The 12,963-nt window shown below is 38.4% G+C and overlaps 1 protein-coding gene across 1 annotated transcript in view; it reads left to right on the top strand.

The window, feature by feature from the left end:
- Nucleotides 1–12,963, top strand: part of CACNA1I (calcium voltage-gated channel subunit alpha1 I) — a 495,583-nt gene that overhangs the window by 430,078 nt on the left and 52,542 nt on the right. Inside the window, exons 22-24 of the mRNA XM_070754808.1 lie at nt 4,322–4,448; nt 6,797–6,922; nt 9,459–9,548. Of these exons, the coding sequence (XP_070610909.1) occupies nt 4,322–4,448; nt 6,797–6,922; nt 9,459–9,548 (343 nt within the window). The remainder of the gene's footprint in view (nt 1–4,321; nt 4,449–6,796; nt 6,923–9,458; nt 9,549–12,963) is intronic.

Here is a 12,963-nt window from a genome sequence, read left to right as displayed (position 1 = left end):
CCATATCTCATTGGTGCCCCAGGCTAGGTGGCACATCCATGTCTTCAAGGTATTTCAGAAAGTGAAAAGAAAGGGTATAGAGGGTGGGAGTCACAGAAGAAAGGCTCTACTTCTGGAGCCCACTAACTGAAATTCTTTGTCTGATGGCCTCTACAATATGACCATTCTGCCACCATGGGCTAATCCCATCAGGATTTAATTTAAGCAAAATCTCTTAATATATAAATATATATATTAGTTCTCCTATATTCATAAATATTGTCATTTGAAGAACATCCCATTTCAGTGATTGTGAATATATTTAATTATTGTTCAGTTTGATGGTGGGGGCAGAGATTGGTAAAAATCAATTCTCCAAGGAAATTCCATGAAACTTGTGGATTCTCTTTAAAGTTATTTATTTTAAAATACAGTATTTGGAATACTGTGCAATATAACTTTGAATTAGGAGGTTTCTAGTTTTCTGTAGGTAGATTTTTTAAAACACCTGGATGTATTATTATTATGAATAAGCTCATTGATTAACTTTTACCACTTTATTACATGTTGTGTTTGCATGTTTGCCCAGCAACATTTAAAATAAAGATAATAACTTAGAAAGTATTGTCATTTTTATTGCTGGCCCCAAATATTAACTTTAGACTTTCCAGGTTCATGTAATATAATTAGAATATCAGATAGTGAAGGGAAGAAAGGCCACCCTGCCTTATGCCCTTAACTAAATCAATCTTTTCTGACTTAACATTACTTGTATAAATTGTAGTTGTTGCTTCAGCCTCTATTTAATTAAGAATGGTAAACTTAACAGCTGGTGTAAGCAACAGCAATCAAATATTTTTTTAAAAAAATCCAGTGCAAACAATGACAAGCATTTGGGGGTGGGGTAAAAAAAATAAATTATCTTGAATCCTTCCTTTATAAAAGTTGGCATAGTGCCTTTGCATCTGATAGAATGCAGTTGTAATGGCTTTGATTCTTCTTAAGCACCAAGAGAGTTTTTGCATCCAGACATGCTTCAGATTACGTCTCTTAAACCCATGTTGCAGGGGTAAAAATCCAGCAGTTTCTAATAGGTTCTGGAGAGCCAGTAGCAGAAATTTTGAGTAGTTTGAGTATAGAACTGTTAGTGGAAATTTTGAGTAGTTTGGAGAACGGGCAAATACCACCTCTGGCTGGCTTCAGAGATTTTGCAGTGTCCTTCCCCTGGAGTGGACAGGGAATGGGGATTTTGCAGTATCTTCCCATGTCTCACCTACCAAGCCATGCCCACAGAACCGGTAGTATCCAATAACTTGGATTTCACCACTGCCATGGTGAATCCTCCAATCCTTACAATCCTAGGTTTAAAAAGCTTAGAACTATGTCGCCTTAAACACGACCTAAGCATGGCCCATAAAATCTTCTGCTACAATGTCCTTCCTGTCAATGACTACTTCAGCTTCAACCACAACAACACACAAGCACACAACAGATACAAGCTTAAAGTAAACCGCTCTAAACTTGACTGCAGGAAATACGACTTTAGTAACTGAGTAGTTGATGCATGGAACTCACTACCAGGCTCTGTAATATCACCACCTAACCCCAAAAAACTTTACCCTTAGACTATCCACTGTTGACCTCTCCTGATTCCTAAGAGGTCAGTAAGGGGCCTGCATAAGTACCCCAGAGTGCCTTCCATCCCCTGCCCTAATGTTTCTCTTTTACTAGTATCATGTATATAAATATTGTTATATCTTTGCATACCACCAATACTGTTGGTATGTCTCGGTATAGCTAGGCTATGAGACCTTTGACATACACTGAGCAGAGAATTTAAACAGAGTGTGGAAGTGTGGCAAAGCCATAGAAAAAAGAAACACAGACTTAGTTATGCTTAATAAGTACTATTCACATATACACAAAATAGAAACAATCCATAACAAGCACTAAGCCATACAATATAATAAGCACTAGGCAAATACACTCCCCCCTCAAGGCAAAGCAAAAGTGAATGAGCGTTAAAGCATCATTGAGGGAAGGAGTACTGGCGCCCTCTTATGGCGAACCAGCCCAAAATATTTAAAGGGAACATACACAAGACTACAATAGGTAGTTTACAATGGCAAACCCTAACAACCATGTACCATGTACTAACAAATACATACTTGACAAAACAAATAAAAATAAATAAATGTGCCTAAGTGCAATTATTCTCAAATTTTTCAATATATTAAACAATTTTCTTCCCTTTAAGACAAAACATATGGGGCAGGAGGGATTTTCCCTGATTCTTTAAAATTCAATGGTAGAGCATTTTTTCTCCAGGACTCTTGCCTACATTTACTTATTTTTTATTTCTTTATATTTCCACTCTGAATCTCAGTTCTGTTCCTGTTATAGAAGTGTTAGTGTGATATTTCAAATAAATATTTCTATCCTATCGTGGCATGTTATTTTAAGTTGCTGTAGAGAAACAGCTTTTTAAATAATTATGTTTTCCACTATCTTTTGACACATCAGCATCCACAACAGGGGTCAATACAGGCAAGTTACCAGATGTGGTATCACAATCCAAGTATCACACATACAAATATAGAAGGAGTTCAGTTTGAATTGCAATGCTGCCATCCTATTTGTTTTCACCTCTGCTAATCACCAGTCATTATTCTCATTGAGTTATACTGGTCTCTGACCTGATTGTTTTCCTACAGATATTTCATTACCAGACTAGGTAAAATCATCAGTAGATGTGAGAGTGAAATTTTCTGTATCGTATACTTCCCTTGATAACCTAGGTTTCATTTATGATGTTACACAGCCTGATAACAAAACGACTGCAAACCCCCCCCCCAAAAAAAAACCAAGCTTAGAGAATTAATCATTTAATACACAAGTATGTAAAGTATTTTTGCCTTCAAAGTAATCAAAGTTGATTGTTTTATTGATCTATTTATAACTTTTCAACCAGGGAGTGATTCAAATAAGTGGCAAAAAGATGAAATGGTTCATCAGTGGAGTAATTAATAAAGAAATACAGCCAAGCACACAAAAAAGGTAGCTATGGGGAAAAGAATAGCAATTAAAAAACAGTATTCCTGCCAAGTTTCAAGCCAGAAGTATTTAGTATCTAAGGCAAAGCATTACACTCATTAAGTGAGTAATCAGACCTTTTGTAATGTACTCAGCACCAATTATTATTTAGGAAAAGCAAAAAATGCATGGGAAGCAGGTATCCCTACCTCTACCAAAGTAACCAAAGTGTTGGCCCACTAAAAGCAATGCAGCAGGCAAACCATATAGCAATGCTTTGAGCCACCGAAACACTATAACTAGTACTCAAGTTACAACAGCAATTGTGACCAACAATTCAGTCACTGAGTGGCATGGTCTAAGGCAGGGGTGTCAAAATTGATTTCATCGAGGGCTGCATCAGGGTTGTGTTTGACCTCAGGGACTGGGCAGGTGTGGCCAGGGTAGGCATGGCCAACTCAACATCACTCGTGTCAGGAGTACCCCTCCCAGGCTCCACTTTTGGCTGTGCCAGCCTCCTGCAGCATGGAGGCCCTCCGGAGCTCCATTTTTTCTGGCAGAGTGCTACACGAGGCTGTCACAGCTAAAAAAGGAGCTCGAGACGGCTGTGCACAGTCCTCCTGACCTCCCTTTTCACTGGCAGAGGCACCATGGGGCAGTCTTTCGCTGTTTCTAGGCATGATGTCACATGATTGTATTGTTTAGGAACAGGCATTCCTGTAGTCCAAATTGCTATGGTTAAACAAAGACCTCACATGATGGTAGCATCTGACTTCTTGCAGGCTTCTTCATTGATTTTGCTTATGGGAAGCCATCAAGAAATATGAAATATCATGATCATATGACTGAGAGAAGCTGAAACTTCAAGTGCCCATTTTATTTCCGCATTACTTAAGTCTGTAGCATGAATTGTCATCACTCAAGAACTACATGGACCAGAAAATTTAGCCAGAGATCATATTTCCTGTGGGCATGCAAGACAATATCAACCATTTTTACTCCTGAAAAAAGGTTGCTGGTCAATATGGACCCTAGTCAACCTGACTGTTCAGATTAGCCCTTGGAGAGAAAATAGTTTTTAAAAGTAATTTCCTTGATAGACATTAAATCCCTTAGTTACTTTTTTTTACCTTTAGAGAGAGGTTTACTACCTGGTAAGTTGTTTGAAGTTTAATTTTTGGTCTGATTTGCAAGATATCCCAGGCTAACCATTTTGCAATTGCAAAGCAAACTCTCTTGATGTGATACTTCTAATGGAAAGTGAAGTATTGGGTTCTCTCGTATAGCTCTCACAGTGCTCCTTTCTCAGGGTCATCAGCCGTGCTCCAGGTTTGAAGTTGGTGGTTGAAACTCTCATTTCCTCACTCAAGCCTATTGGAAATATTGTCCTCATCTGCTGTGCTTTCTTTATAATCTTTGGAATTCTTGGAGTGCAGGTATGGTATCCACTATATACAAAGGTATTGTAGGCATATACAGTAGTAGTTGTTATTAGTGATGGGCCAACCCAACGGTGTTTGGGTTCGGCAAGTTCGGACGAACTTTACGCAAAATTCGGCAGAACCCGAACGGGGAATTCCTCCCATGAAGAGATTCCGGGGGCAGAGCTTTGACGTCACCGGCAGGTTGCTAAGGATGCCAAGGTGATCACTTCCTGGATTCCATGGAATCCAGGAAGTGATCACCTTGGCGTCCTTAGCAACCTGCCGGTGATGTCAAAGCTCCAAACGCTGAACACGACCCTGAACTTTGCTCGAAGTTTGAAAAAAGTTCGTGTTCGGCATACCGAACACCGCAAAATTCAGTACGTACCCGAATTGTGCGGGTTCGGTTCGCCCATCACTAGTTGTTATTAATGTGTTTGTTGTTTGTTGCACAGTTTCAAATGCTTTTGAAAAGTATGGTTTGAAATGGATTTCCCTAACCCGGTGCCCATTATATGTGTTGGGATTCCAACTCTCCCTGTTCTTTGCTTTGTTATTTCTTTGTCAGGCATGTAAGAGCAAGGCAAGATTTATTGCTAATCATACCTATCCATAGGAATCTTGTCAAGCAGTGGTTAGCACCTTCTTGGAGTTAAAAAAAATATCCACAAAATTCAATTCGCTTGTGGCTACATAGGGATTCTAAGCTGATCCCTCTTTTAACTTCACCCACAAGTCCTGCCACTCCTCTATCCTTAGGGATAGAATGTATGAAATAAAGTTCCATTTCTGGGCTGCCCTTGTTTCCCCAACCTAACATTTATTAGTAATCAACATCTCCAATTTCCCACATGTAATAATAGTTCAAAGTCAGCACAGTACATATACATCAAAAGAGATGCTGCAAACTTTTTCTCTATCTTTGCAGTACCATTTTTATAGACTATTTTCTTTCTGCCTTTATACAAAGGTGGATCTCTAATAGTAGCTAGAAAATAATGTGGCCTAAAAAAAGGACGACAGGGAAAAACTCTTGGAAATGAACCGGGTCCATCATTTTAATGGCTTTACTTCTTGATCTACTGTATTTCCCATCTGCTGTAAAGAAGGAACAGGTTTCAAAGTAACAAGATATCGGGGTCTGGATTTTAAATCACAATAAGATGTAGTTGGATTGTTGGATTCAATGTTGAAATGATGTCTGGTCAGATATGAGATGCCTTGAGACAATCATTTTTTTAATAATTAAAAAAAACCCCTTTTCTTATTTCTCTTACTCCCCCCACCCAATTTCAAGCATTTTCCAACAGCTGTTTAGAGATGGAAAGAAATGATATTCTCTTTAGTTTGATCTACTTCTGGAAAAGTGGGTAATGGTTCTATCTATATATAAAAATACACTAGGGTCTGTATTGCCAATTTCAATAAGGAATAACTTCAAAAAGTATAAGTGCAGCAAATAGTTGTTCTCCTTACAACTAGTGATGGGCGAACCCAACGGTGTTCGGGTTCGGCAAGTTCGGATGAACTTTACGCAAAATTCAGCTGAACCCGAACCGAACCCGAACGGGGAATCCCACCAAGAGATTCCGGGGGCGGAGCTTTGATGTCACGTATACCAGCAGGTTGCTAAGGATGCCAAGGTGATCACTTCTTGGATTAAAAAAATTTCGGGTTCGTTTTCGGCATACCAAACACCGCAAAATTTGGGACGGACCTGAATTGTGCAGGTTCGGTTCGCCCATCACTACTTACAACATATTTTTATGGATTTTCATGGCAGGGAAATGTTTTAATCTTTTATTTATTTAAAATATTGTTACTGATGTTTGCTGGAAAAAAATAGGAAAGGGAGCACTCTATGAGGCAAACTGTTCTCATTCTCAATGTTTTAATCTCCCAACGTCATTACCAAATTTCTGTGGTGGATTTTAGGGTCCTTTTTGGAACTAAGAGTGGGGAATAGAACTAATTTCCCTTTTAGAGGCCTTCTTTTTCCATTCTCAGCTGAGCAGTCCAAACAAATGTAGGAAAAATGACCTGAAATCATGTCAATCATATAACACCAATCTGCTCCCCCTCCTTTTTTTTTACAACACTGTAATCTCTGTAGAGTTGGGGTGATTGGATAGAGCTGAGCATTTACTGGCTGGATGCCCTTCCTGACACAATGCAGAGTTCACAGCAGATATTTTTTCTTTGCACTCCAGGAGAAAAACATCTGCCACTACTTAGAATTGAACTCTTAACCTGCTGAGTGGGAGGCGAGCATCTTCACCATTAGGTCACCAGGCCACTCATATAGCAATCTCTTATCCTTTTATTTTTTCAATGTCTGACAAAGTCCCTTTTTCTTATAGCTTTTCAAAGGAAAATTCTACCATTGCCTGGGTGTTGATATCCGAAATATCACAAATAGGTCTGATTGCATGGCTGCCAATTACAAATGGGTGCATCAAAAATACAACTTTGACAATCTGGGCCAGGTAAATATAGAATCCTCCAAAATATATTATTATAGCTAGAGGTATAACAAGCAGGAAGAGGGAGATTATGATCCCGCTATATAGAGTGCTGGTGAGACCACATTTGGAATACTGTGTTCAGTTCTGGAGACCTCACCTACAAAAAGATATTGACAAAATTGAACGGGTCCAAAGACGGGCTACAAGAATGGTGGAAGGTCTTAAGCATAAAACGTATCAGGAAAGACTTAATGAACTCAATCTGTATAGTCTGGAGGACAGAAGGAACAGGGGGGACATGATCGAAATATTTAAATATGTTAAAGGGTTAAATAAGGTTCAGGAGGGAAGTGTTTTTAATAGGAAAGTGAACACAAGAACAAGAGGACACAATCTGAAGTTAGTTGGGGGAAAGATCAAAAGCAATGTGAGAAAATATTATTTTACTGAAAGAATAGTAGATCCTTGGAACAAACTTCCAACAGACGTGGTTGGTAAATCCACAGTAACTGAATTTAAACATGCCTGGGATAAACATATATCCATTGTAAGATAAAATACAGGAAATAGTATAAGGGCAGACTAGATGGACCATGAGGTCTTTTTCTGCCGTCAGTCTTCTCTGTTTCTATTATTATTATTATTATTATTATTATTATTATTATTATTATTATTATTATTATTATTATTATTATCATTATTATTATCATTATTCAGGAAGGCCAATAAGAACTGTGATGCTTATGCTTTTATACATCTTGGCACAAATGATCAGTCCCAAAAAGATGTACTTTCTATGTAGAATGATTTCCAGAGCTTGGAATATGAACTTAGTAGTATATGTTGTAAGCTTATATTTTCAGAGGTTTTAAGGCACAAAAAGGAAAGGCCAGTGTATAGTGAAGTTTAATGTGTAGCTAAAGCAGTGGTGTAAAAGGGAAGGCTTTGGTTATATTTGATGATATGAGTCTGTGGAAAAGGACGGCATAGAAATCTGACCATACAAACAAACAAACAAATAAATAATGATTCTGTAGTTGATCCAATGAAAAACTGTACAAAATCACCTTGCGTCTTGATTATTGCAATAAACCGCCATATTCTCTCACCCATACAGGGTGCGTTCCAAAAGTAATGCAGTTGAATTTTCTATGTTGCTCCTATTGGTCGGAGTGGGACCGAAGCACTTGGAGTAGCTAGGGGGGACACTAAGCTTTGCCCCGAAACCAGTCTCAGTGCTCTCCAAGCTGTGGAAGCAGCAGGACATAGGTTATTGTAAACCTCTGCGCGCTGACCGTGTCACAAAAAAAATGGAATGGAAGTTTCAAATTAACTTTTGTAACATATAGAAATTGAACCTGATTATTTGGACAACATCATCACTGGTGATGAAACCTGAGTTTTTGAATATGACCTAGAAACAAAACACCAAAGCTCTGAGTGGCACACTGACCAGTCCCCCAAGCCCAAAAAGGCAAGAATGAGCAAATCAAAAGTGAAAACAATGCTCATTGTCTTTTTTGACAATGAGTTTGTTCCTCAAGGACAGACAGTTAATGCTGCCTACTACATGGATGTGCTGGAAAGACTCCAAAAAAGGGTCATCAGGATAAGAAAAGACATCTCCGCTACCTGGCAACTCCATCACGACAACGCGCTACAAGTCTGCAAGTTCCTGGCCAAACACCAGGTGCCAACGCTGCTCCCGCCCAATAGTCCTGACATCGCCCCAGCAGACTTCTTTTTGTTCCCTCAGATTAAGGCAGCCCTGAAAGGAACCCATTTTTCATCCATAGAAGAGATGCAATCAGCCGTGACGAAGACATTGAGAGAGGTCCCTAAAGATGTCTTCCATGGCACGTACCGGTCATGGCAGAGTCACTGGAAAAAATGTGTAGAGGCCCAAGGACAGTACTTTGAAGAATTTTAAGTGTTTGTGCAAATCTGTTCAATAAATTACTTTTTTAAAAAATTGCATTACTGTTGGAATGCACCCTGTAGTATCTGGACTAACTTGCTTTTTACTCCTCTATAATGTACCTCCTCCCTCTTAGGAATCCACCTCCTTATTTTACTCTATCACATATATGAAGTTTATCTTATATATTCTGTCTAATTATTTGTACTACACTACATTTGGAAACCTGCTAGCAGTTCTCAAATGTAAAAAAAAACCATAGGTCTGGGGAATATAGGAGTAGCAGGAAAGGACATTGAGAATTGGATGTTTAGACAAGATATTAAGAAAAACCTTTTTCGGGAAAAAAATTGCTGAAGAATGAACAGGGTTGCTCAGGAAAAATGCTGAGTTTTAGGATATAGGGACCTTTAAAAGGATAAACTCTTTTAATATGGAATGCTTTATATTTCTGATTCCTTTATTCCCCTGTTTATATACACAATAAATTAATTCAGAATTCATTAGCACCTTTGATGTTTTCTTAATGGATATGCTGTGTGGTGGAGTTGGTGAAGAAACTATACAGAGTGCTGTAATTTTTATCTTTTAAAATGCAAATAAATGCATAAAGCTATGTGTCAATCTCATATATTTCAGGCTTTGATGTCACTCTTTGTTCTGGCTTCCAAAGATGGCTGGGTTAATATTATGTACAACGGACTGGATGCTGTGGCTGTGGATCAACAGGTATAGATGTTACCGCACACCTTCATCTTGTTTTGAACTGGATTGCTAGGCAGATTGGATGGCATGACATGGTATGGCATACCATTCCATACCATACCACACCATACCATAGCATCAGCGGTGGGTTGCTCCCGGTTCAGCAAGTTTCCTAGAATTGGTAGTGCCAGTGGCAGGAGGCTCTGCCCACCTTCCCAGGACACTTCTGAGCATGTGCAGTAGTGTCACATGTATGTGCAAGTGCGCACACAAACTAGTAATAAAGGGTTTTAGAATCCACTAAAGTATACCATGCCATAATGATTCAGAAGGAGAGAACACACACATATATGTACTGTATTCATATTATTATTATTATTATTATTATTATTATTATTATTATTATTATTATTATTATTTAGATTTGTATGCCGCCCCTCTCCGTAGACTCGGGGCGGCTCACAATAATAACAAAGACAATGTAAGAACAAATCTAATAATTCAAAAAAACACTAAAAACCCCATTATTAAAAACAAGCATACACACAAACATACCATGTATAAACTGTATATGCCCGTGGGAGATGTCTCAGTTTCCCCATGCCTGACGGCAAAGATGGGTCTTAAGAACTTTATGAAAAGCAAGGAGGGTGGGGGCAGTTCTGATCTCTGGGGGGAGCTGGTTCCAGAGTGTCGGGGCCACCACAGAGAAGGCTCTTGTTTAGTCGACGGGACCCGGAAAAGGCCAACTCTGTGGGACCTAACCAGTCGCTGGGATTCGTGCGGCAGAAGGAGGTCCCAGAGATATTCTGGTCTGATGCCATTATGTTGGTCCTTCTCCTTCTCCCATTTGGACATATTTTTTCTAATTTATTGTGAATATCACTGTTATACCAGAAGCAGATTATCTTTCAGGTAACTAACAAGGTTAAAATGTCTAATGCTTTTTTCCTTATTTGTTTGATAACAATATGAGGCAACTATTGTCTTCTTTATCTCCTAGTGGTCTTACAGTTGAGGCATATGTTTCGGAGCTCGTGATATCATCTTCTGATTTCTACTCTCTAGCACGGTTTCCATGCTAAGAAAGTTCTCATGGCTGACAGCTACAATCTAATGCTTTTCCTGTTCAGTTTAATAACAAAAGATCAGTTTCTAAAACAGATGGTGGCTGCATAGGACCAGACAGTCTTGATGATACATTACACCCACACTGTGATCTCTGTTTGTTCTCTTCACAAAGCAACATGGTTTTATTTCTGACAGGCCTTTTGAAAGAGCTATTTACTAGTCCAGCCTCCAAATAGTTATAAGGATGTTTATTTACATTTATAAATAAACAAATGCTTGTTTACATAGGGGAATATACAAATATGAAGACACATAATGAATTTGGAAATACTGCAAGTTTGATGAAATAAAAGTTTTTCTGTACATTTCAAGACATTCCAGTTTGAGGATTAATTTGTTTCACATTCATTTGTTTAATGATATGTGATAAATGTTAGAGGGAAGATGTTTAGACATGTTACTATTAGATGGGTACAGAACTGGTTGAACAATCATAACCAGTTGTTATATTTTCAGCTCTTGATCAACATAGGATGAAACATTGGGACCAATTCTGTTCTGTATGATCTGGCTGAGAGTTTAGAAAATATAGTAGTCATATACTAGGTCCTTAATTTGGATAGAAATAATCAAAGGCCACAGGAAGTGGGTATGATTTTAAAAAATATTTAAGATGGGAGGGGTTATAGAATGAGAAAAGTAAATATAGTTGATTGTATTGCAATTGCTCTCTTGTGATTCTTTCAAGTGTAGCCCTATAATTTCCATTATCCCTCTCATCTACTTAATCCTTTGTATTTTCCTCCCACTTCTCCACTCTCCCATTTCCACATTCTCCCCAACCATTATTATTTATTCCTTTCCATTATCTGCTTGCATCACTTGGCCTTGTATATCATTTCTATTTGCTGGCAATTGCATCAAGGGAACAATCAGTTTTTATTAGATCCAGGATTGATTGGTTCTTACTGTCGTCTGTGGCGTTCTTAGTAACGTCTCCAGATCCCTTATTTGTATGCATCTGTCTTTTTTTCTCTTGCTTTTTCTCCATGTCCAGAAATATCCTTGAACTCGTAATAATTTGTCATGGCCTTCCTTCCGAGAGTGAAATCCTTTGTATTTCTCCAGCAGCCTGTCCGGCATTATTGTTAATGGGATGGAATGGAATGGAATGGAATTCTTTATTGGCCAAGTGTGATTGGACACACAAGGAATTTGTCTTTCATGCATATGCTCTCAGTGTACATAAAAGAAAAAGATACATTTGTCAATAATCATGAGATACAACACTTAATGATTGTCATAGGGGTCAAATAAGCAATGAAGACACAATCAATATTAATAAAAATCTTAAGGATACAAGTAACAAGTTACAGATTAAGTTAAATTAAGATTCCGTATTCTCATTATCTACAAAATTAAAAGCCTTGCTAAATTAATAAGATGAAGACAAACACTATATTCACTATTATTTATGTTAGGTTCTGTTATGCCCTTTTGCCTTTTCTGAAACTTATCTCTATTTGACATTTTTTATCTACGCTTGGCTGTCTTCTTCTGTTCAGTCTTTTATATTTCTCTTGGTCCGTATGTATTTTTCAATCTGCAAACCATGTAGTTTTTCTAGTCTGTAGGCCATGCAGCAGTCTTGCTGTAGAGTTGTAAACATTTTAATTAACTCTTCTTCAGGGAGAATTATTCAGGGGATATTTTTTCTCTGTCTGGAGCTCTTCAGATTGGGGTGGTTTTGTCATCTCTTGTATCTGACTTTTTGGCATAGTGGATTTCTGAAATATTCTTCCATCGTAGGTGTTTGGTTTCCTATACTGTAATCTAATTGTAAAGAATTTCTGTATAGTCTAGTGATGGCGAACCTTTTTTTCCTTGGGTGCCAAAACAGCATGCGTGGACACTATCGTGTGTGAGTGCCCACACTCAATTCAATGCCTGGGGAGGGATTGAATTCAATGCCTCTGGAGGCTGGAAATGGCCTGTTCCCCAACTTCTGGTGGGTCCAGTAGGCTCGTGTTTCACCCTCCCTGTTGTGTGTGTTCCCTGTCAGCCTTCAGAACTGTCAGATTCAGAAGACGAAGATGATGTAGAAGCTGTAAATTACCTTCATTTAAGACATGTGGAGGAGGAGGCTAGTGGTGGCAAGGAATTGATAAAACATCCATCTGAAAAAAGTAATAGTAATAACTATTCAGATGGTGGGGGTGTTGAGAATAGTCCGTTGTTAAGGGCAAAATTCTGAACATTAGAGAAAGGAAAAGATGAACTGGGGGTGAAAAGGTTTTAATATGCTATTCAGAGTGTGTCAATTAATTAATTACATCACACCCGGAATTGACCAGAAGAGATAAATACT

The sequence above is a fragment of the Erythrolamprus reginae genome, chromosome 6, assembly GCF_031021105.1.
Source record: "Erythrolamprus reginae isolate rEryReg1 chromosome 6, rEryReg1.hap1, whole genome shotgun sequence".
NCBI lineage: Eukaryota > Metazoa > Chordata > Lepidosauria > Squamata > Dipsadidae > Erythrolamprus > Erythrolamprus reginae.
Note: the sequence above shows the minus strand (reverse complement) of the source record. Positions and strands in the feature narration are given on the sequence as shown.